General features: G+C 32.0%; 2 protein-coding genes across 2 annotated transcripts; both read left to right on the top strand.

The window, feature by feature from the left end:
• The first annotated feature begins 13072 nt into the window (after positions 1-13072).
• On the top strand, positions 13073-16833 carry LOC105158039 (DNA ligase (DUF1666)). Its single transcript, XM_011074648.3, has 6 exons — positions 13073-13325; positions 13410-13792; positions 13882-14241; positions 14510-14884; positions 15381-15595; positions 16332-16833. Exons 1-6 carry the CDS (start codon positions 13177-13179, stop codon positions 16575-16577), a joined length of 1728 nt encoding a protein of 575 aa, XP_011072950.1. The 5' UTR covers positions 13073-13176; the 3' UTR covers positions 16578-16833.
• Positions 16834-19069: 2236 nt separating this feature from the next.
• Positions 19070-22644, top strand: LOC105158038 (NADH dehydrogenase [ubiquinone] 1 beta subcomplex subunit 10-B). The gene is made up of 3 exons (XM_011074646.3): positions 19070-19430; positions 19520-19586; positions 22408-22644. Exons 1-2 carry the CDS (start codon positions 19142-19144, stop codon positions 19546-19548), a joined length of 318 nt encoding a protein of 105 aa, XP_011072948.1. The 5' UTR covers positions 19070-19141; the 3' UTR covers positions 19549-19586; positions 22408-22644.
• Positions 22645-23134: the final 490 nt, after the last annotated feature.

Here is a 23134-nt window from a genome sequence, read left to right as displayed (position 1 = left end):
TTCTGTAGGTTATATATTTCTAAAAATAAATTCAATCAACAATTTAGTAAGTTCTGACATAAGACATTTATTGTAAGTTATTATCAGTAATTTTAATTAATTTAAGTGTAATTTAACATTATGTGGGATTAATTTAACTTATCGCTATATTTCTATATTCAATGCAACTGTTTTAAAATTCACTGTATATTAGAATTATTAGTCAATCTTTCATATTTTAATTTAGTTTGTTTGAGTAGGTTGCTTGTATCTTGCTAAATGCTTGGACGGGTGGGATTGCGAGATTTAAATGAAGTGAACTTATTGCTTTAAGTTTCAAAAAATGAGTAGTGGTACGAAACTTTTGTCACTTCTCACTAAATTATTTAACTGAATGGTTTTTAATGACCATCAATTTTCTTTTCATCCAATTGCTTCATTTTGCACTTCTTGTAAATGTTTTTTTCCTAGTGGTCATTTTCTTATTTAAATTTTTGAATAATATATTTCAAATTATAAAATTGTCCGTATATATTTCTGTTCTCCAAATTTTATTTTAGAAAAATAAATTCAAGCTCAAGCTCCACAGTAGCAAAGTGAGACCCTGTCAAGCCGATGCGTCTGACAACGCTTGGCTTTGTTCTTAGCCCTTGGACTATCAACCCATTGGTTTTTTTTCCCATTAGTTGACGAGGCTTAGCTCTCTCAACTCTTTCTTTTTTGCCAAGACCAGATAATATTTCTTCCAAATATTTCTATTACTTTTATCTTTATGTTTGTTTCGCAGTATTTTATTCAAGCTCTTAGGATAAATAAAGAAGTTTCCATTTAAATATTGATGAAATTTATGATTATATAAATGTAGGTTTGAATTTTTAGAAAATGGATAAATTTATTATTAAGAATCTGCAAAATTTAGTAGGATCTTTTTGCTGTTAGAATAGGTGACCAGAAAACCAATTAGATTGGCTACTTTGTAATTTAAGTAATTTTTTTTATTTTGTAAAATTGAATAATGAATAAGAGTAAGTATTCATTTGGCCTTACTTTGTTGTTCTTACTCATGTAATTTTCATATACTGCAACAAAGTCCACAGGTTACTAACAACCAATAAAGTTGGGTTACGCATTTGATGATAACTATGAAACCAACTGTCGGGGGTTAGATTTTAAATATTCCAAATTGAGAACCCCCGAGAATGGGCATTGAGAGTTCTATTCAGACTTGCACTAAATATAGCGTCCATATAATGCGTGTCGTGTTTCATCGGCGACAGAAGTATGACGTCTATGCTATTTTAGTGGTAACAAAGGTTTTCAAAAACGTCTATGAAGATGACCATTTTTTATGTGGTTATTATAAGTCTTGTTTCAGTGCAGTCAGAACGTCTATGAAGATTAGTGAGTTCCAAGAGATGATCCGTCGCCTATCATGAGATGATAGCGATCTCCTATGCGTTCTGATGAGTGTTGTGCTCCGGGAGTTTGTGGCCACAGTGGGTGATCAAATAGGAAAGTGCTTTTCTATGTTGATCAAGTGAAGAAACATAATCAGAATATTAAACATAGATGTCTAGTCTAGGATGGGAACGATGACCAATTCCATGCCCTAGACTAAGATCGGGAGATGGCTGATAGAAGGACCGTACCGTATGGCACTCGGTAGCATTAAGGTTCACACCATGTTCACCTATTCTCTAGTACCATGGACCATTGTTAGACTACCACCTATAGTGACAAGTGCTTTCGGATTAAGTATTAATAGAAAGTGATTAATTAAATTAAATTTAATTAATCTAGCCCCAAAATATTTTACAATTAATTTATGTATTGACACAAATCCAAGTCTAGTTGAGGGTGAACCTACAAAATCATACAAAACATCACTCAAGAAAGTAATAGAATTACTTATGAATTAATTCGAGAGATTAAATGATATGGTCATTAAATGGGAGAACCCATGTGATGGGAACCCCATGATAATTAATGAGATTAATTATATTTGAGTTAGATTTAATTTATTTACAAGATCAATTTAATTGAACCGAATGAATTAATTAATAGGATCAATTAATTAGAGTTTTGGCATTGTAATTTAATGAAATTAAATAAATCGGGTTAGATTCAATTATTTGATGGATTAATTAATTGGGCTATGAGCTATGATTTATTTAATAAGATCAAATAAATTCTATGAAGACCCAATCATTATGTTTGGCTTCGTTTTTGGGGCCATCTCCGAGATGGCCCAAAATCGAAGCAATGTTTGACATTCAATATTTTGCCAATTTTTGTCTCGTTTCTAGGTATTTTGTAACAGTGAGTAGGGGACAAAACTAAAATTTCTCTCTCTTTATTTATAAATAAATTATATACATTTTTATACTTATATATATAAATATATATAAAAAATACATAATTTGACAATAAACAGTACTTTTTGTCTTCTCACTACCCAACATCAAATATACCAAATTTATTTTATATTATCTCCAAAAATAAATCCAAACATACACACTATCTCTAACTTATTTTTATTTATTTTTATTTTTCTCTCTCTATCTCCACAAAATACCCAAAAATATGTTAAAAATAAAACCAAACATTATGGAGAGGTTTTTAGCCTATTCTGAAAATAGTGGAATTTGTTGAAATCAGACAAAATAGCCTAATGAATTGCTAAATAACCTATTTTGGACAAGAAATGAGAGCATTCTTGATGTCCAAAATAACTGGACCATTGTTGAGAAAGAGACGTCCAAGGATTTTAACTTGTTTATGAGGTCAAGACAATCACCCTCAATAATGATTTCGTCGAGGTCAAGGTCAAGTCGAAGTCGTTGGTGTTGATGAGGTCATTGTGGTGGACGAAAGTGTGGAAATTACTTGAGAATTTGACGACTAAGATTATGATTATAGTTTCGTTTGATATGCGGTGGTTGTTAATGTTCGATGTTTAAAAATACTTGTAGAATGGAAATCACCAGAATAGTCTAACTAACTATTACAAAATATGGAGTACGAAACTCCTTAAAATTATCACAGGTCAATAAACAACTTGAATAATAATAACAAATGAAAGAAATAATAAAATAATCAGATCAACAGTATAGAGGTAGACAGGCTCAGAGTAACCAGATCTAATATCAAGATAAAAGGAATACGGTCACAAGGCATCGTTTCCACAACGAACTGACCCACGGTAATTCCACAAACCAAGAACCCGACCTTAAATCCGATCACTTAGATCACAGTATCACACGGTCACAAAGACCCCAACTCAAGTGTTTCACAAAGAACTTGGTGAATGCTAAGAAGATGAACAACTTCAACTATCTCGGCCGAAAGGGAGAACCCCTATTTAAAGGGATGAAAATAGAGATTGAAAAATAAAGTCTTGGTGGCTTTCCTAAAACCATTATACTAGTTAAGGAAAACAACTATGGCAGCCGATAAGAAGAGATTACAGAGAAGATATGAGAAGAGAGGATAAGAGATACGAAGTCGGCGCAAAAGAAGAGAGAAGAGGGAAACAAAATGAGAGTTGGGGTTAGGGTTAGTGATATAAGTACGTGAGTAGATGTGTCAGGTTAATGGGTCGGTTATGGACTGCCAAGTGGGTCGGGTAAGTGGGCTTTTTGAGTGGGCCTTTTAATAAGTCATTGGACCACAAATTATAACAATACTATAATTGCATGCTTATGTTTGATTATGGGTCTCCTTTTTATTTTTATGTCAATGTAATATGTGTGTAAATGGGAGTGTCCAAGGTTATCAATGTCCGAGGACTAATTATATGTTTTATGTACCCCATCACTAAGTAAAATAATATTATATATAAAACTTATAAGATATTACTTACAATAATTTTGTAATTGATATTGGTGCTCCTCAAAACGATATAGACGAACCCATAAAGAGAAAATTGCCCACAAAGGCCCACAAAAATGATCTGGATCATTCCAACTATTTAACTCACTAGATTATATTTTATTTTATTATAAAATAAAAGATATTTTTTCAATTAAGAAAATTTTAATTAAACTTAAATATAAAATTACTAAAAAAATATATTTGAACTAAATTATATATATATATATAATATAAGGGCAATATTATTTAAATATTTAATTATGGAAATAAATATTACATAATGAATAGTTCAAGAGAACAAAGTAAATTTTTCCCTATTAAATAAGATTGTCCTCTACCATAAATGACATGAGCCAACACATTGGCTGCCAATCTCCCGTTCCAACCAAAAAATAGGGGATTTCATCCTAATACGTGGACTTGAGCTTTTTTGCTCGTACTTTATATGATCAAAATTGTAAAAATTTGCACAAAATTTTAAAAATAAATTAAAAACTTCTTACTTTGAAAAGACTCATAAGTCCCTAACATCGGATTCTCAAATCTTATAAGTCCATTCTTTAAAATTTTTATCGAACGTCTTTTAACAACCTATAAAACACTTTAAAAAATTTATAAATTTACCCAAACATCCTCTCAGCAGCAGTACCATGTAAATTAGTCGGCACAAACATTATGATATCTCTTGTTTTTTCTTTTTCATTAAAATTTTTTAGTAATTAACATAAAGTTGATTGTTTTATTTTACATGAGAGAAAAAGTCAAAACATGACACTGTACGTAGAATTATACTTTTGAGTCGTATAATGTGTGATACACGTATAGTGCACAACAATGAGGATGATCTTTGTCAGAAAGTAAGAGCATTAAAATAAAATAATAATGTTAGAATCTTGGAAAGGTGGAATGCATATCCACAAACATAACCTTAACACCAAAGATAAAAACATTAAATTATTGGCCCTGCACTGTCGGACGGGATTCGTATTGAAAAGACGATAGTGCCCTTGCACTGTTTTTGCGACGGCCTATTTCGTCCGTCGCTATCCAAAGTATAAAATCCAGCGCTTTTTACCTTTTAAGGGGGTGATGGTGAACACGTGATGTGTGGATCAAAAGCTTTGTATAATTGAATTTGAATCTTGATTTTATTTTTAATGTCGTTTATTTTTTAAAAAAAAATTAAGAAAATAAGAGAAAAATCAAAGATTTTTTTTTTTTTGTGTGTGTGTGTCTAATTTTTTTTATATATATATTTGATTTTTTTTTACTTTGTATTAGTATAATTAATTTAAATAGATAATTTGTTAAGACACTTCGGAATTCGGAGAAAATATAGGTTAACATTCTTGATGTTTTTAGCTATCTTTGGAATATTAAGAAAATCAATTTTGGGTTTATACATTAAAAAAAAAAAAAAAGACTAGGTGCATAACATTTCGATTTTTCCAATATATTAACAAATTTTCTCATAAATTTTCTAGAGTGGGATCTAATTCTGGTTGCAGCATGTTATTTTTCTTATTATTAGAAACATAATTAATTATATTATCTATTTATCATCATAATAAAATCAATTTAATATATAATCCAACATACAATATTTTTTTCTTATGAATAATGGAACATACAATTTAATAGCTTAAACTATGTTTATGACATATTGTTTTAATTTTACCAATCTATTGGTTCATATCATATATTTTTTTTAAAGAATTTTTGGGTATATGAATTAGATAAACTTGATATATATATATATATATATATATTTCAAGAAACTATACAGTAATAGTTTGGTCAACTAGTAATCGAGTTAGATGCTAAACCTTTAAGTCATACTTATCGTGAGGAATTTAATTCTTTCACAGTTTTGCGTCCATCCTGAACAAGATTAGTTTCATTTCCACTGTCTGGTTAAAACAAAAGAGAACGTGATTAGTTATAATTTGAACCACTTCAATAAAAAAAATTAATTATTATTTATGCTACAAATAGCTACAATTTAAAAAACTGTAGTAAATCAATACTATCTACCATGGTCAGACAAAATCGTGATATGTAAATTTAAAGTTTGATTACGGTTAATCAATATTTGTTATGATTTTATCTATGGTCAAAATATTTGCTACCATTTTAAGTGAAATAAATATTTTTAATCATAATAATTAACCATAACTAGAAGCAATAATTCTTTTAGTGAATGTGGGACGAGGACACATACAATGGAAAAAATAGAAACTAATACAATAATTATTCAAATTGTAAATATTAAGTTGGCACGAAAAGTACTTATAAAAAAAGTTGAATAAAGAATAAAACCCAAAAAAAAAAGCCAACATTTTTTAATAAACATGTATCGAATTAGATACCTTAATTAGGAAACATATATATATATATAAGGTGAATAGCAATTTACCCCTATGATATTGAAAATGAGCACATTACCCCTCTATGAAAAAAAATATAGCAATTTATCCTCTTGTACTTTTTAAAATGAAGCAATTTACCTCCCTGTATAAAGAGGTAAATTGCTTCATTTTAATAATTATAGGGGGGTAAATTATTGTATTTTAAAAAACACAGTGAGGTAAATCACTATTTATTATTTCATAAAAGGATAATTTACTCATTTGCAATATGACAAGCGGGTTGCTTGCATTTTTTCTTATATATATATAGTTGATGAGTAGAATAATGTGGTTTGAGTTGGTATTTGAATAGTAATTCTTTTGTAAAGAGAGAGTGAGAGTGCATTTGGATATTCCTTGTGTGTAGGTTTAGGTCTCTTCTTTTTGTTTATGTTTCTGTCATATATCTATATATATATGTTTTTATTTAATTTCTAGACTTATGTTGCTTTTGTTAGCATCAAGGAATTTTGGCTTTACAACAAATTAAATATTAACTATAATACAAGATTTTTAGTGCTTTTAATGAACTGCAAAATAACCCTCACCAGATTCCATTTCTAGCAAAGCTGCGTAAATTATGTATATATGACACCTACTCTCATCTATACTCAACCTAACCTATTTATATTTATTTCTTATTTAAATATTAATAAATAATCGCTGCGAAAAATGAGTCGTTCTATATGATATATGGGTGTAGTTCAAAAGTTATGATAATCATATTATCGCCGATGATGAAATAAATATTTAAATTATCGGAATTCATTAATATTTGTTGTGATTTTAATTAGAGAAAAAACAATTCTTTTTTATTCTTAGTTAATATTTTGGTGTCGATTATTGAAATAGACACACAAAACTTGAGTCCTCTAAACTTCAAAAGATGAAACATAAAAGGTCAAGTGCAAATATTAAATAGCAAAAATTCTTCTTTTACTCTTTCTAGTTTTTCAGAAATTCAACTAATTTAATCGAGGTAGCAGGTAGTTGGTGGTCGTACGTTAGGTTTTTTTTTTATTTCTCAAAAATAAATTTGAAATCAATATCAGCTCATCAGGGGTATTGGGGTTACTTCCAATAAAACCACTCTGACGGTCAAGTTAATGAGAGGCTTTTGGAGGTCATACAAATGGAGCTAATAAGATAAGCAACATCTCAAATTCATACCTAGGTCCTTATCGAAAAATTTTTGTTCGTATCAAATTTAGTCGAATCAAATCAATCATACTTGTTCTGTAATTAATCACTTTTTCTGAGTTGTACACCAATCACACGACAAATGTATTGCACTTGCCATATGATTGGTTCAGGCTCAACTGAACCAAGTCTGGACTAGAATTTTCCGTTCTTATCATGTTGCATTTATAGTTTTCGCCAAGTGTACGACTTCTGTTGGCCTCATCCAAAGGCCTCAAATGCGGGTTGTCGGGGCTGGTTGTTTTCACATAAGATCTTAAGGTAAAAAGCAACAAACTCCCTTACGATAATATTAATAGGTAAAAAAATCCCTTAGATAAAAAAAAAGGGCAACACGCCTTCCTAAATTTTAAAAAAATGACAAAGCAATCCCTTAATGTAGGAGATAACGAGTTTCTTTTTAAAAAATTCAGGAGTTTGCATTATTTTTTTTATTTAAATAGTTTTTTTAAAAGATTCGTATATTTTCACAAAGAGTAATATGCAATTAACCAAAAATATAACTACGCAAGAATAGCAAAGCAAAGTCTAAGCTCTCACAAACTATTAGCTAAGCTCAATTTTGCCTAAAATGTGACTTACTATTATGTTGGTACGGTTACAGTAACCAAATTGGATATTTATTTTTTAGTTTTTCCAATCGAGGACTAAAGTTGGTTCCTGAACGTCCCCTGAGGGCTTAAACTATATGATTCATAATTTACAAGTACAAGATACAAGTATTGGACCATTTGATCGTCTCTGATCAAATTTAACATTGTCTCGACAAGCTTTGGCTAAAAAAACATTTAATTAGAATGGTTGCAATGAATTAATCCCAATGATTAATTTTTCTTAAGTAAAATAAATACAATCAATTTTTTTCAACCAATCTTTTTACTTTGATCAAGAAAAAGAGGGGGGGGGGGGGACATTGTTAAATTACATAAAGTAATGGAAGATGTCAGGAAAATTGCATTTTTGGTCCCACACAACAGAAGGTGTTGCACTTTTAGTCACACAGTTTACAAGATTAGCATATTTACTCATACAGGCTAACAAATTATAGCATTTAAGAACAATAATGCTATAATTTTTTAATTTTATGGGACCAAATGTTCCATAATTTTTATTTTATAGAATCGAAAAAACTGTAATTTTTTTATTTTACAGGACCAAATATATTAGCCCGACTATGAAACAAAAAACACAATACGCCACTTTAAGATATTATGGTGTGTACATCCCTTTGTTTTGTTATGTCACCTAATAGCTGTTAGACTGCGTAGGTACCTTTGTGTGGTAGCATCAAATTCCTCAACTGAATTTGGTGTTATTTGCGACCTATATGTACTACATAATCTTAAAGTACCAAAGAAGAATCTTTCCTCCTCAGGTAATTAACCACATACTTTTAAATTATTTTAAATAATATTGATTATACATGTGAAAAAATGAAAGCAACCCATTTGTGATATCGCAAATAAGCAAATTATGCCCTTATAAAGAAATAAATAATAATTTATCTCCCTATATTTTTTAAAATACAACAATTTACCCCCCTATGATTTTTAAGATGAAGCAATTTACCTTCCTGTATAAGGAGGTAAATTACTTTATTTTAAAAAGTATAGGAGAATAAATTACTATAATATTTTCATAGGAGAGTAATGTGCTCATTTTTCAATGTCAAAGGAGAATAAATTCCTATTCACTCGTTATACATATCATAATTATATAAAGTTAAGATCCACAATATATTGAATCAAGTGTATATATATGCCCATAATGATAATCGAATACGAAAATGAATCAACGGAATCGGTAGATGAGGAACGAAGAACACCTCGACGTCAACGACAACATTGATGTCACACTTGCTGGACTGGAAACATTAACAGAATGTATTTAATAGTTTTTAATATTTATTTTTTTTTCTCTGGCAAAGTCACCCATTGTTGTTTTTGGTAAATTTTTGTACACATTATAATATTACATGGTATTTTTAGTTTTATAAAAAAGTAATTTATTATTAAAAGATGATTAAAGGTTAATATATTATCAAACAAATATTCTTAAATTAATAAATAATTAGATCAGTGTATGTCATACTCTTGACTGATGAAGACACCAAAATGGTGTTGGTCGATTATATACAGCATTAGTAAATGTGGCATATTTAAATGTGTTTTCACAATTAATTTTAAATCTTAAACTAATTTTTATTTTAAATATTAATTAGATAAATAAAAAATATTAAAAAATAAAAGAGATTACGAGAGAACCTATACCTTATTATTAAGGAGAGCACCACTTTAATGTCTCATTTTTTTTAGTCTGCTGATTTATATATATATTAATATTTGATTTAATTAATTTCCCATCCTCCCAATTTTTAACACTCCAAACCACTCTTCTAACCCCCCCCCCCTCCCCCTCAAAATTGTCCGCAATTTTCAACGTTCACTAACTCTTTATAATTTTTTTTTAAAAAAATTAAAAATTTTAATTGTTCAATTAGAATACATTTTTTAACAAAAAAAATTACTTTATAAAAATATTATTTAACTATGCATATTCATTTGAGTGTATCACAAACACTAGTATTAAAAAAAAAGAGTGAGAATGAAACGAGACGCGGAAGGTAAAAAAGAGAGATAAATGAGAAGTTGAAGAAAGAGAGAAATAAAAATAATTAAAAATTTGGAAAAAGTCTCACAAAAAATTTTTAGTTATATAAAGGTATAAGTAGATAGCATTACAAAAAATAGGAAAAAAAATAGTACAGTAAAACCTCTATAAATTAATAACGTTGGGACCATGAAATTTTATTAATTTAGAGAGATATTAATTTATCGATAAATTAATATTTTATTAATTAAAAGAGAGACTTTTTAAATTCAGCAAATTTAGTACATATTATTGAAAATAAATGAATTAATATATATTTCATTGATTATATTCATGCATCAATCAATTCTTTGTAACTAATTAAATATATTTATATATAGTATCAATTTATTGTATACAATTAACTATTATATTCATAGACGCATGTATCAATTCATTGAAATTACTTAAATATATATGATTACAGTAATTCGTTGCACTTAAATAATTATTATAGCCAATTAATATATTCATGCATGACACCTAACCATGTCTTCTCATCTAAAAGGTATCGCAACATCATCCATGAATGATAAAATGCGTAAATTATTACAGACTTCATATTTTAGCAAATTATTATAATATTTATAATTGTAATATTTATGAATTATTAATTTAGAGTTTTAATGGGACCTAGTATTTATAAAGGAATTTTTCAAAAAATTATTATCTTATTATTTTATCGAATTTGATAATTTTTTACAAAGGCCCAAGTCGGGACCGAAAGATTTTATTATTTTAGAGAGTTTATTAATTTATAGAGTATTAATTTATAGAGGTTTTACTGTATTTTGGTCCATTATCTATAGCTAATGGCACTTTTAGTCCTGGCAAACTAAAAAATTGCTATTGGGGACTTTTTTAATCAAATTCCCTTAGGAAAAAAGCTAAATTGGTTTAAAGTTATCACATGCCTTAAACGTAACCTAATTATTTGGTGCTTTTTAATTTTTTTTGGTCAATTTTGTTGATTTTGCATGAAAAGCATAAGGGGAAAATGCATTTTTTGTTGTATGATTATATAGAAGGGTGGCACATTTAGTCCGAATATCACTATGGTAAAATATATGAATTATAATATTTAATCATAATTAATTATTATGATTAATAATAAATAGTCGTAATAAATACTTATTGCCCACAACCACGGAATGGTTGTTGGCCGCAATTTTTAGGAGGGTAGCTAAAACATGGGTAAATCATGTTTTGCTTTCGAACTATTTTTATTTTTACACTTTATCATCAATTTTTTTTTTTTTTTTGTCAACTTACCATCTCAACTTTATGAAATTTGCACTTTTTCATATATGACCGTCTTTTTGTTGATTTTTCTGCCAGAAAAACATCATATGTTGTGCACATGTGAAAAATATCACTTCACATAACCTTTAAATATCACATGCATTGCATGTAATATTTTTCGACAAAAAACTTGATTGAAAAATAGTTCTAGTGCAAAATTTATAAGTTGAGATAGTAATTGACCAAAAAAAAAAAAAGTTAGATGCCAAAGTAGAAAAAGTGTCATAATTTGGATGAAAAAAAGTAATTAGCCCTTAAAACATTTGTCATGAATTTTAACCATGACAAATATTTTTTTCTATAGTTTTTAGTCATAGCAAATAATTTTTTCATAGTAAAAAAATTAATTTTTTGTATCAATTTTATTTAATCGTGGTTAATACTAATTATTTACCCTGAATTTGAGCCAATATCGATAATATTGTAGCCAATAATATTTTTTTTTAATTGCACAAAAATACCACATTAATAAAACTGGTTGAAAACCTAAACATCCCCAAATAAATGGATCACGTGCCAATAGCATGTATTAACTTCCTACGAATTTAGCATTTTGCAATGACATCTAAACTAAATATGCTATTTTTTTTTTTTTTTTTGATTGTAATCCTCATTTGCAGAATTTAAATAAGAGAAGATCAAAAGTGCTACCCTCTATTGTTATAGGACCACAATTGCATTTCCCCCTAAAATAATAGTTTACTATATATCACTATTCGACATTGTTAATTTGAAATTATTATTAAGGAATTAATTTGGTACTGTAGTAATGCAGAATTAATTATAATTTTTGTGTTGTAATTATAATTAATTATAATTATTTGGTACTTTAGTTCTGTAATTTTATATTGTACAATTATGGTCAATTGGCAGTTTAGTCCTATAAATTGTTAAGGGTTGAAAATTTCAGTTAATTTACTATTAAAATTGATAAATAGAAAAAGGTGAAAGACTATTTTATAATCGAAAAAATAGTATTTTTAATCCCATAAATTAAGTCCATATCACTTTTGTGCCATCCATTACGGGGTACATATATATATATATATATATATAATGTAGTTACAATGTAATATAATCTCAAAAGTGATAATTGAAAATAAGTCAAATGGCACAAAACTTGCAGTTTCAAAATACAAGTTTAGTTTCTTTTTTTTTAAGTGAAAGCGATTTAGAATAATTGATTACAATTATCAATATGAAAATATTTATATTTAACAATTATCGACGACTATAATAATCATATATCTCATCAATAACTATTATTAAAGTCGAACGACACCTACTATTAAAATAGAGCAACATCCCACACATTAGCTTCTTCAATTAAACTAAACTTCATTGACTGTAATATGTTCAATGATACAGACAAATGAATACAGTAGGTACTCTGAATCGAATCTTAACTTTATTGACCGTAATATGTTCAATCATAGAGATAAACGAGTACAGTACATACTCTGAACCGATTCGATTCGCGACTAAAATTTTTGCAATAAAAATTTACATTGCTTAATCTGGTGTTGGAATAAGTTCTGATGGTCTCCATAATTTACGTGGAGTTCACTTAAAGCACAAGAGGGCATAAAGGACTATTTGGAGAAAGAGAGAAATGGGGCAAACTTAAAAGGAAGATTATGAAAGCAAATTAAAGCTATAACTTTAGTAGTAGAGTGAGTCCACTTTGAATTGCTTTGTTGTTGGAGGATAGGTAGATAGATAAGTGGAGACTCCCCATCTCCTTTGACAAAAGTGATTAAAGAAAATGCTGCAATGTCCTAATTATGAAGCATTTGTTAGGCTTTTCTACAATCTCTCCACCTCTCTCTTCCTTCTCTTCATCTTCTTACACTTCACTTCCATCTTTCTTGCAAAGATACTCATCTTCTTTGGAGGAAACCCCTTCTACCAAAGGTATACACCCCCCCCCCCCCCATGATGATCACTCGTTTCACTCGACCTTGATTTTTGTCGTGTTGGTTTTGTGTTCTGGTGCAGGAGTGAAGATGGGTACGAATACGATGCCTTCTCGGACGAGGAAAACAACGTTTATGGCGACCGCGCCAAGGCCGTGGAGGAGGAAGGCCGTGCTAGCGTGGTTTGTGGATGGGACGATCGTGCGGCCGTGAGGGATGCGTATGAATGTAGCAATGAGGAGGCGGCAGACGAGAGCTTGGAAACTAGTGAAGCAACTAGTTATAGCACTCCAGGTGTGGAGTCTAGTGGTGATGATGAGGAAGAGGGAGTTGGTGAGGAAGAGATTCTAGCAAGAGATACTGATTCTTTGTATGGTTCCGAAGCAAATGAAGTTGAGCCCACATCAAGATTTGGGACCAGCATGAGGAGAAACATCTTGGAGAGCAATAATGAGACTCATGAAGGTCTAATAATTCATTAGCATAGGGAACTTGATGACAGAGTCGTGTTTGTGCCGTTTTCTTCGTTGAGCTTATAGTATTTATCCACGCAGGTCTTTCGGGCAAGTACGAGAGCCGGATGCTGAGAAACCAGCAGCAGCATGTCGAGATCAGTTTGAGGCAAGAAGAGGATTTTCTCGTCTTTCAACCGCCTATAGCGGAAGCCAAGAAGTTAGTCCAAGAAAAGGAGGATGGCGAGATATTTGGAGACACTTTCACTATAGGATCGACGTCTAAAGATTCATCGGAGTGGAGAAGCTCCATCAACTATAGAGACTCGGGCACCGATGATCCGTTTTCATCGTCCTCAAGACGAAGCTGCCCCAAGTGGGAGTCCTACACCGTCTTCCAGAAATACGATGAGGAAATGCTGTTTTTAGACCGTATTAGTGCTCAAAAGCTCCACGAAACAGGTAGTAATTATACTAGTTTGTTTATGAAAAAACACTAATAGGCAAGAAACTTTCCCAACGGGAGAATATGGCACTACGACCCTTTAATGTGCGGGGCAACGAGCTTCTTTTTTTCAAAGTTCAGGGGCCGTACTCATCTCTCCTATTATGTTTATCGGGGTTTTTTGCCTATTAATATTTTCATAAGGACTTAAAATTCAAAAAATTTTCAATCACCTCCCACAGAAGATATTCAAAATAATTACTAACGGAGGAAATGGTTTTGCAGAATCACTGAGATCAATACAGGCATGTCCAAGATCCATATCAGAAAGAATAGTTCACAAGCTGAGGACAAAGAGCAGCAGATCATCAGAGTTCAGACACAACCCCTACCATGAACTTGAGTCTGCATATGTTGCACAGATTTGCCTGACATGGGAAGCCCTCAACTGGAACTACAAGTACTTCCAACGCCTCAGGGCTTCACGACGAGAATTTGATCCGGGATGCCCTGCATACGTCGCGCAGCAGTTTCAACAGTTCCAGGTTCTGCTGCAGAGGTACGTCGAGAACGAGCCATACGAACACGGCCGGAGACCAGAAATCTATGCCAGAATGAGAAGCTTGGCACCTAAGCTGCTTCAGGTTCCAGAATACAGAGGTACACAAATATTGTCGAACTTGAACTTGTAGGAAAAAAGAGTTCATTGTTTATGGTGTATAACTAATTATCTATAGTGACAATATTATTCATAGTTTTGTTATTAATAATTATATAGTGACAACATCAAAATTGTTGTAATTTAATATATATTTTTAATGATGATTTTAGGGATAATTGCAATATATATCCCATAATTTAGTCGATTTGCGATTTTGGTCTTATTACTTTACGACTCAGTAAATTTTAATTTCACATTCAAAAAAGTTGCAGTTTGCATCACATTACCCATTTTTGTTAAATTGTTAACAAAAAAGAAGCACGTGCAATGCAATTTTTTGGACGGTAAAACTAAATTTATTGAGTCGTAAAATAATAAGATCAAAATTACAAATAAATTAAGTTAGGGGACGTAAATTACAATTTTTTATAGGCACTAATTCTATTTTACAGGTGCATGACATATAGTCAATGTTGATGTTGATTTTTGGTGTAGATTCTGATGATGAGAAAAGAGAGGAAGGCCTGAGCTCAAGAATCCCTTCAACATCATTTCTCCTCATCATGGAAGAATCAATAAGGACATTCATGACTTTCCTCAAACAAGACAAGAAAAGTAACTACCAAATTCTTGCAGATTTGTTCAGGAGAAACAGAAGAGGCTCAGCTGATGCTACTCTTCTCCTCCTACTAAAGAAAGTAAACAAAAAGGTAAATTAATTACACAAATTTTGGATAATTGCATTCCCCCACCCCCTATAAAATACTAATTACACAAAATTACCCCTCAAAGAAAAATGGCAGCGTGACCCCGAGAAATTCTAATCCAAATAGGATTTCGCTGAACCTGGATTAATTATACAGCACGTGTAATATACTTGCAGTGTGATTAGTGTACAGTTCAGGAAAAGTAACCAATCAAATGGCAAGTATATCACACTTGCTTTGTCACTGATTTGGTCCGACTGAACTGATTTGGATAAAAAATTCCCCGTGACCCCTCACATTTATTTATTTATTGTGATTTTTGAGATTTTTTGCCTATTAGTATTTTCAGAGGGGGTTAATGCATTTAATCCCATTAATCTTCTTCGGACTTAGCCTTTTCCCATTCATGCACTATATAAAAAAATAATATGAGTGACAAAATATCAAGTAACAATTTTAAAGTTGTCACTAAATCTATATACTAAGTGACAACACTTTCAATATTATCACAATATAATTATTTCTGATAAAATTTGTACGCTATAAATAATTAGTGATACATCTATACTCACCACTGCATATGCGAGCCACTTTTCGCAGATATTTGTCGCCAATCCTAATTTTCACAAAATAATTGTACTATAAAATTCAAATTGACAAAATAAAAGTTTTTCGTCGCTAAATACATATATATATATTAAAATTGTCACTTGACTTTTTTTTGTCGGTAATCATGCAGAAAAAGGCAAAGCTGAACGAGCTTCGTCGGTCAGGGAGGTGCCTGAGGAAGAGGAAGTTGAGAGAGGAGGAGGAGTTGGAGATATTGATGGCTCAAATAGACCTAAAAGTAGTGTCAAGAGTGTTGAGGATGGCAGATCTGAATGGGGAACAGTTGCACTGGTGTGAAAACAAGATGAGCAAAGTTAGAGTCTCTGATGGGAAGCTACAAAGAGATTCCTCCCCACTTTTCTTCCCAGCCCACTGACACGCACACGATGCTGCTGGAAAAAGGGGCTGATGATGAGTAGATGCTGATCATGAATTTGCATGGGATATTCAGTATTCTTCCTCACTTCCTTTTTGTAAATATAAATATAATATACATTAGCGTAAATTATATTTTGTATTTTGAATTATACCTATTTTTACACTTGATCATCTATTTTTTTTTTTTGTCAACTTACTATCTCAACTTTGCAAATTTTCCACTTTGTCATATATAAAAGTTTTTTTGGTTGATTTTTTTCGTACAAAGAACATCACATGGAGTGTATTATGTGATATTTAAGGCCAAATGATATGATGTTTTCATATGAGAATTGCATGTGATGTTTTTTCGAAAGAAATAAAATCGATAAAAAAAATGATCATATATGACAAAGTGTTAATTTCACAAAGTTGAGATGATAAGTTGACAAAAAAAAATAATTTAAATGACAGTGTGAAAACAGATATATAATTCGAAAAACAAAATATAATTTTCTCTATACATTATAATAAATCAATCCATTAGGGATGCAATAAATTACAATTCTATACTAAACCTGATCCGATATCTTTGAATGTAGTTTCTATCTTTCATTATTTTTCATAAATTATGTTAACATTTTTTAAGTTAGATTTAATTATACGAATACTCGATATCTTTTAATCTTATAAGTATATCCTTTGAAGGTTCATGGGTGTTTGTATAAGTTCTTGCATTTGAGGAGATATCGATGTAAATCACATTACAATATCAAGAATATGCTTATAATTTTTAAAGAATATAAATATCTGTAATCGGACGTAATCGTAAGAAATGTCTGTGCAATTTACCTTTCTACTTTTCAATAATCTTTCACAAGGATAGAGGAATTCATTTTGGTTGTTCGAAAAAAAAGAAAACAATCATTCACAGAATTTATATTTTATAACTCATAATAAAAGATAATTTTCTTTATTTTTCAAAACACAAACGAATTATTACAAAAGTTTTTTTATAATTTTTTTTCTCATTTTTCGTATCACAAAAGTAAATTATATTTAATCAAAAATTAAAAGTTTATAGGTAGGATTAGTGCAGCATGTGGGCATGCAGCTTTTCATTCCGCTCAACGTTTTGCAGCCTTGGCTTTGTTTGATTGATTGATGAGGTGATGGATTTTCATCTCCTCACCCGTAATATTTATATCAATTCTTCTTCAAAAAGATAAAGTGAGTAAAGCTAACATTGTCTCTATCCTCTTCTTCATTCATTACCAAATCAGCACTCATCAACTTTACTACCCACCATCATTAAAGGACACCAAATCTTCAAAATCTATGTGAATTTGTCACCCCACCACATGCACTACGTACTTCACTTTATTACCAGCTGAGAATATATACACCAGAAAAATGGGTTGCATGCAATTTTTTTTCTTTTTATATATAAAATATTTAAATAGAAAAGGAAACTTGAGTGAGGGAATTGTACTTTTCGTCCATAAGTATTTTATTTTGTTTGATGTGAGTCACTAAATAGTCATTACTTAATTACATTTAAGTATGTATTATATAAATCGTTCTACAAGATGTTGGATAAAATGCTATCAAAAAACAAATGGCCTTTTTTATAGCAAAGGAACTTGTGATAGCTTGTAAATTTCAAATGGAAGCACGGACGAATTCTCGATGGAAGAAATGCTTTGTCAAAAAGTTGAGTCGGAAATAATTTCAGATGAAATTAAAACGGAAGATGACATCCCTGTCGGAATATTTGGAGCATTTTTCGAAAAATCGTCCTTTGGAAGTCAGAAACTCCATCCAGTTGATGGAGAAATAAATGGTAATTTACATCATATCAACTAAATATTAGCCTCGTAGGAGTAGAAATCTACCAGGTTAGCTCTCACTAATATCTCCAAATGTTTCACTGGACCCACTTTATGCGGGAAGTATTAGCATCTCAGCTTAGTGCTGGTATATATAGATCCTAGTGGAGGCTGTTTCATTGACTCTCTAAAAAGTCAAGTCGTAAACCAGCGCCCTGAGTAAGATCTGCAACAATTGAGGGATGCCTTTGGGAAATGGGCAAGTGAGGGTGTTTGTCTAGTCCTTCAGACCCTTCGCTTCGCCTACCTTCTAGGGGGGATTCTATGCTAACCATCAAGGATTGAAATATTATCAAGCACCCTTTACTATTTTAAATAGTATTTATGATTGTTGATTTTTTGCACAGTGGAAATGGCAGGCCGGGGGTCCAAAAGGTATGAGGGGAGCAAGAAGTGAGGAAATTGACTTTGAGTCGGGGAGATGGGCTAATTTGAGGGGATATCAACCCATCTCCCTCAAAGTAAACATAGCCCCACATGACCTGTGATCATTAGTAGAAACCTGTCCATAAAATTGCCGGCCTCATCCAATCCGTATGGACATGGGCTGCTAAAATCAGATCCATATGATCCATTTTGAAGCAAAGCCCACACGTTGCTGCACTTTGTATTTCTTTCGACACACTCTCTCGCTCTCCCTCATACCAATCTGATTCGTTCCTCCATTGCTCTCAATCAAACCTAGCTCCAAGAAATGGGTCGGAGAAAGGGGACGGTGTTAACACATGATGGCCCTCCGGACGACTTCGATCCGGAGAATCCATACAAGGACCCGGTGGCGATGCTGGAGATGCGGGAGCATCTGGTGAGGGAGAAGTGGATCGACATCGAGAAGGCCAAGATTTTGAGGGAGAAAGTCAAGTGGTGCTACCGTGTGGAGGGGGTCAACCACCTCCAGAAATGCCGACATCTCGTTCAGCAGTACCTCGACGCCACCCGAGGGGTCGGGTGGGGCAAGGATCACCGCCCCCACTCTCTTCACGGTTGCTCCTAACCCCATTGCTAAATGTTGTTGTCTCTCGTCCAATATGTGCTTTTTTGATTGATTTATTGCTTTTGGAATTGTTTTTAGGTCCTAAGGTGGAGGCATCTGCCGAGTGAGTGGTTCATGGGCGGAGTCCGGGTCTGAATAATTTGAGGTGCTTTCATGACTTTAAAGTGATCAACTTTTTTGCTCCATTTGTTAGTGCATTTGTGGCGTTGATAATGATTGGGTGATTTAAGTATGGAGCTTTATGTTTTATCGTTTCATCGTATGGGTAGCTACTGTTGTTGGTTGGATTGCTTTTCTTGTATGTTTTGCTGAGACGGATAGACTATGTATGGTGTAATTTATTTTCTTGCTTGTCGCTGGTAGTTTGACCATGTCCCGAACTCATATGAGAGTATCATATGTGTTCTCTTGTTGAGGTTTAAGATTTTAACCTAGAATTCCTCAAATTATGCTGTAAACGATTCGTGGAGTTCTAAAGAAAGCTATAGTGACCAATAAAGTTTGCGCTAGAAGCATTTATTTATTTATGTCTGCATACCAGTTCATTGTTGGAGCTGGGCACTTATTAGTTTTCTTAATGACTACAACTAATGTTGAAGCTGTTGTATAAGACGCAGCAGAATAGAAATCAGATGCTATTTCTTCTCTCTACCTGTTTGTACTACACTCATCCTTCACAGTGTACTTAAAGCAATCAATCCTGAAATTTCTCTTGGTCTGTAGAAATCGTTAATTAAGCAAAAAGCAAGACCAAGATTGTGGCGAAGCTTCCCAAATTAAGACACCATTCTAGTTTTTGTTATTGCTATCTTTTTGTAATTCTTTAATTAGGTCCAGTCTTGGGCTTATTTTTATGTTACCAAGCATGTCAAAACTATTGATCGTGCTACTTTAGTTTATTCATTATGTCAAGATTGAAGCTGCTTTGTATTTTTCCTTATTTGTCAAGTGGACTTAATGAGTGCACATGCAAATAGATGAAAATATGCAGACTTTTTGGATTCATTTTTCTTTAGCATGAAAAGTTGGTATTCCAATGCCAGAATGACACTCATTGTCAATATGTGATGTTAAGAAAGCCTTTTACTTGCTTTGTTTGTAATTGTGTTGTCCCATCCAATTCATAACAAAAATTGACATACAATAATGTGAAACTTCATTGTTCAACATCAACCTTGTAAATCTCACTATTATTGTGAGTCTTTTACATTTCAAGACATGCTACAAGCTAAACATGGATTAGTTTGTGCTTATTTTGGGTTGTAATGTGGATCATATGCTAAATAAAAATGCCAGGTAGTAAAGATTTACAAGGATGTTAGGGTAAGATTTTGAGCAAATTCCATGAGATTTACGCAATTCTTTTTGGCCTTATTTTATGTTATTAAGCTTATGGTTTAGATGTTCTTTTTTCTTTGAGGTTGACCTAGCATTTTCATCAAATTATGGGTATCGGTATTATCCTTTGACACTGTAAAGGTTCTAGCAATGCTCCTATTTTAGGCATAAAGCTTATCTGGTATGACTTTTACAAGTAAATGATTGTAAAGTGTTAATTTTTTATAAAGCCCCTTGTTTTGGCATGAGAGGGTCTTTCATACAAGTAGTCTATGCAGACTCTTATCTTAGTAGGATGATTATGAAAATTTAATATTATTATGTGTGCTTTTCTGTTCTGTGGGTTCTTCTTTTCTCTCTTCTCATTGGACTTTCTTCTCTCTTTTCTTCTTTTCCATACATCTACTTCATATTACATTCAGGTGCTATTACTTGTGTTGTCTTATCATATATTAAATAGCAGGCAAAGCCCTGGCACGTGGACAATTTGAAAGTTCTGGTGGAGAAAGGGGCTGCTTTTGGTGGAATTTTTTTACTTGATAATTGGATTTATCATGTAATATAGTTATTACAATAAAGAATTTTGAGGAGTGATGGGCTGCTTTTGGTTAATTTTTTTTACTTGATAATTGGACTTATCATGTAATATAGCTGTTACAATAAAGAATTTTGAGGATTGAAATAATGAAAAAGAATGATGGAAAAATCTGAGAAAGAGGAGGAAGATGACTGGGGAAACTGCTCTTTGCCTTATTGTGGTTCCCTGAAAGTTGAAGTTACAGGTGTAGGAAACATTGGATGTAGTGGAGGCGTCTTTCAGATTGTAGTCTGTAACCTTCAACTTAGGATTTGTTGCTATTCCCACGGCGTTGTTCCCTGGAACGGGATATCGCTTGCACTCTACTTTCAATCTTTTGAACAGTTAGAATTTGTCTTCAAAAACTTGGAAAAGTTTGTTTGGCATTCGAACATCCAATCTTAATGGCCTGGAAATAATTCTATTTAGTAAATATGATTGGTGATTTTCATAAATATTCATGCATTAAGTTTCACCCTTATCTATTTAATTACTATTAATTTCAGCGAGCGGTATGGGATCGTGTAGTAGTCTTCAAGCCTTGGTAGGCTGTTATGTGTTGCCCACAGATATGGTTGTTTATGGAATAACTGCGAACATATAAACACATTCTCCGTAATATGATTGATGGTTTATTTGATTAGAGTCTTTAGATGAACTCAAGCCACTTGAGTACATTTTGTTTGTGATGCATGAGTATTGAACCTCTTTCATGCGAATGTCATCCTAACAAAAGGAAGAAAAAAGTAGAAGAGAAGAACCATTTACTGCATAGCAGCAGTTAAGAATAATCTGCCCCTCTGCAGTTATGTATTTCATTTTCTACGAGCTTAATAAACTCTTTAATATATATGTCATCCCAAAAAAGGAAAAGGCAAAGAAAGAAAAGCAGCAGCAGATGGTTTTATACATGTAGTTCTGCCGTTTCGTTTGATCAATGGAGTTGCTTGGCAATTTGATATTGGGATTGCAGTTTTTCAGTTGCCTAAACGCTGATATATGAGAAGATCACTGTATTTGACTCTTTTGATGATCCTTTTACCTGCTGCAGGTAATCGAGTGTACCAGTTGGCTAATGTATTGGAGACATGTCCGCATGTCAGTCAGGTGTGTGTTTGTTCTGTTGTTAGCCTTTTGCTCAGTTGACTGTTACAATCAGATGTACGGCTTTACTTTTAAACAATCGAGCCCCAATGGGTGGCCAACTTCTTTAACATATGGCTTTCTGATGAGAGTTGATATGAAACAAGGAATAACAAAATGATGCCATAAGTTCTTATGTGCAGTATTTTTATGTGTCGATATTCATGTACATTAATGGATGCTGATTGTGTTACATTCACGATCAGTGCCTGGGGAAAAATTATAAATTCAAGTTAATGCAATCACAGTAGCTGAGTTGTGTTTCATCAATCTTCCGACTATGACGGAGATTCATGTTTCTACTGAGTTTTCTTTTTCCAGCTTGATGAATGTTTTCTTAAGCAACTGATTGACTGACGGTCATGCGCGTTCATTGTGAGTTGGGGTAGGTTTTGTCGAATTATATTTCTTTTTAGTACAACGGGCGTGGGGGTTTGGGGACACCTGGGTTTGAACGCAGAATCCTCTCTTTCAATAAAAAGATTGATATCGATATCAACTTCATCAATTGATTGATGGTTGTCGAATTATATTCCGACAGCAGCGGTTCTAAAATCCTCTAAAGCCTTGTTTGGCCCCATTGAGAGGGTCTTTTCTTTTCTAATTTTATGTAATTATTCACAAACTATAATATT

This window comes from Sesamum indicum, linkage group LG3 (genome assembly GCF_026168435.1).
Source record: "Sesamum indicum cultivar Baizhima isolate 11 linkage group LG3, ASM2616843v1, whole genome shotgun sequence".
Lineage (NCBI taxonomy): Eukaryota > Viridiplantae > Streptophyta > Magnoliopsida > Lamiales > Pedaliaceae > Sesamum > Sesamum indicum.
Note: the sequence above shows the minus strand (reverse complement) of the source record. Positions and strands in the feature narration are given on the sequence as shown.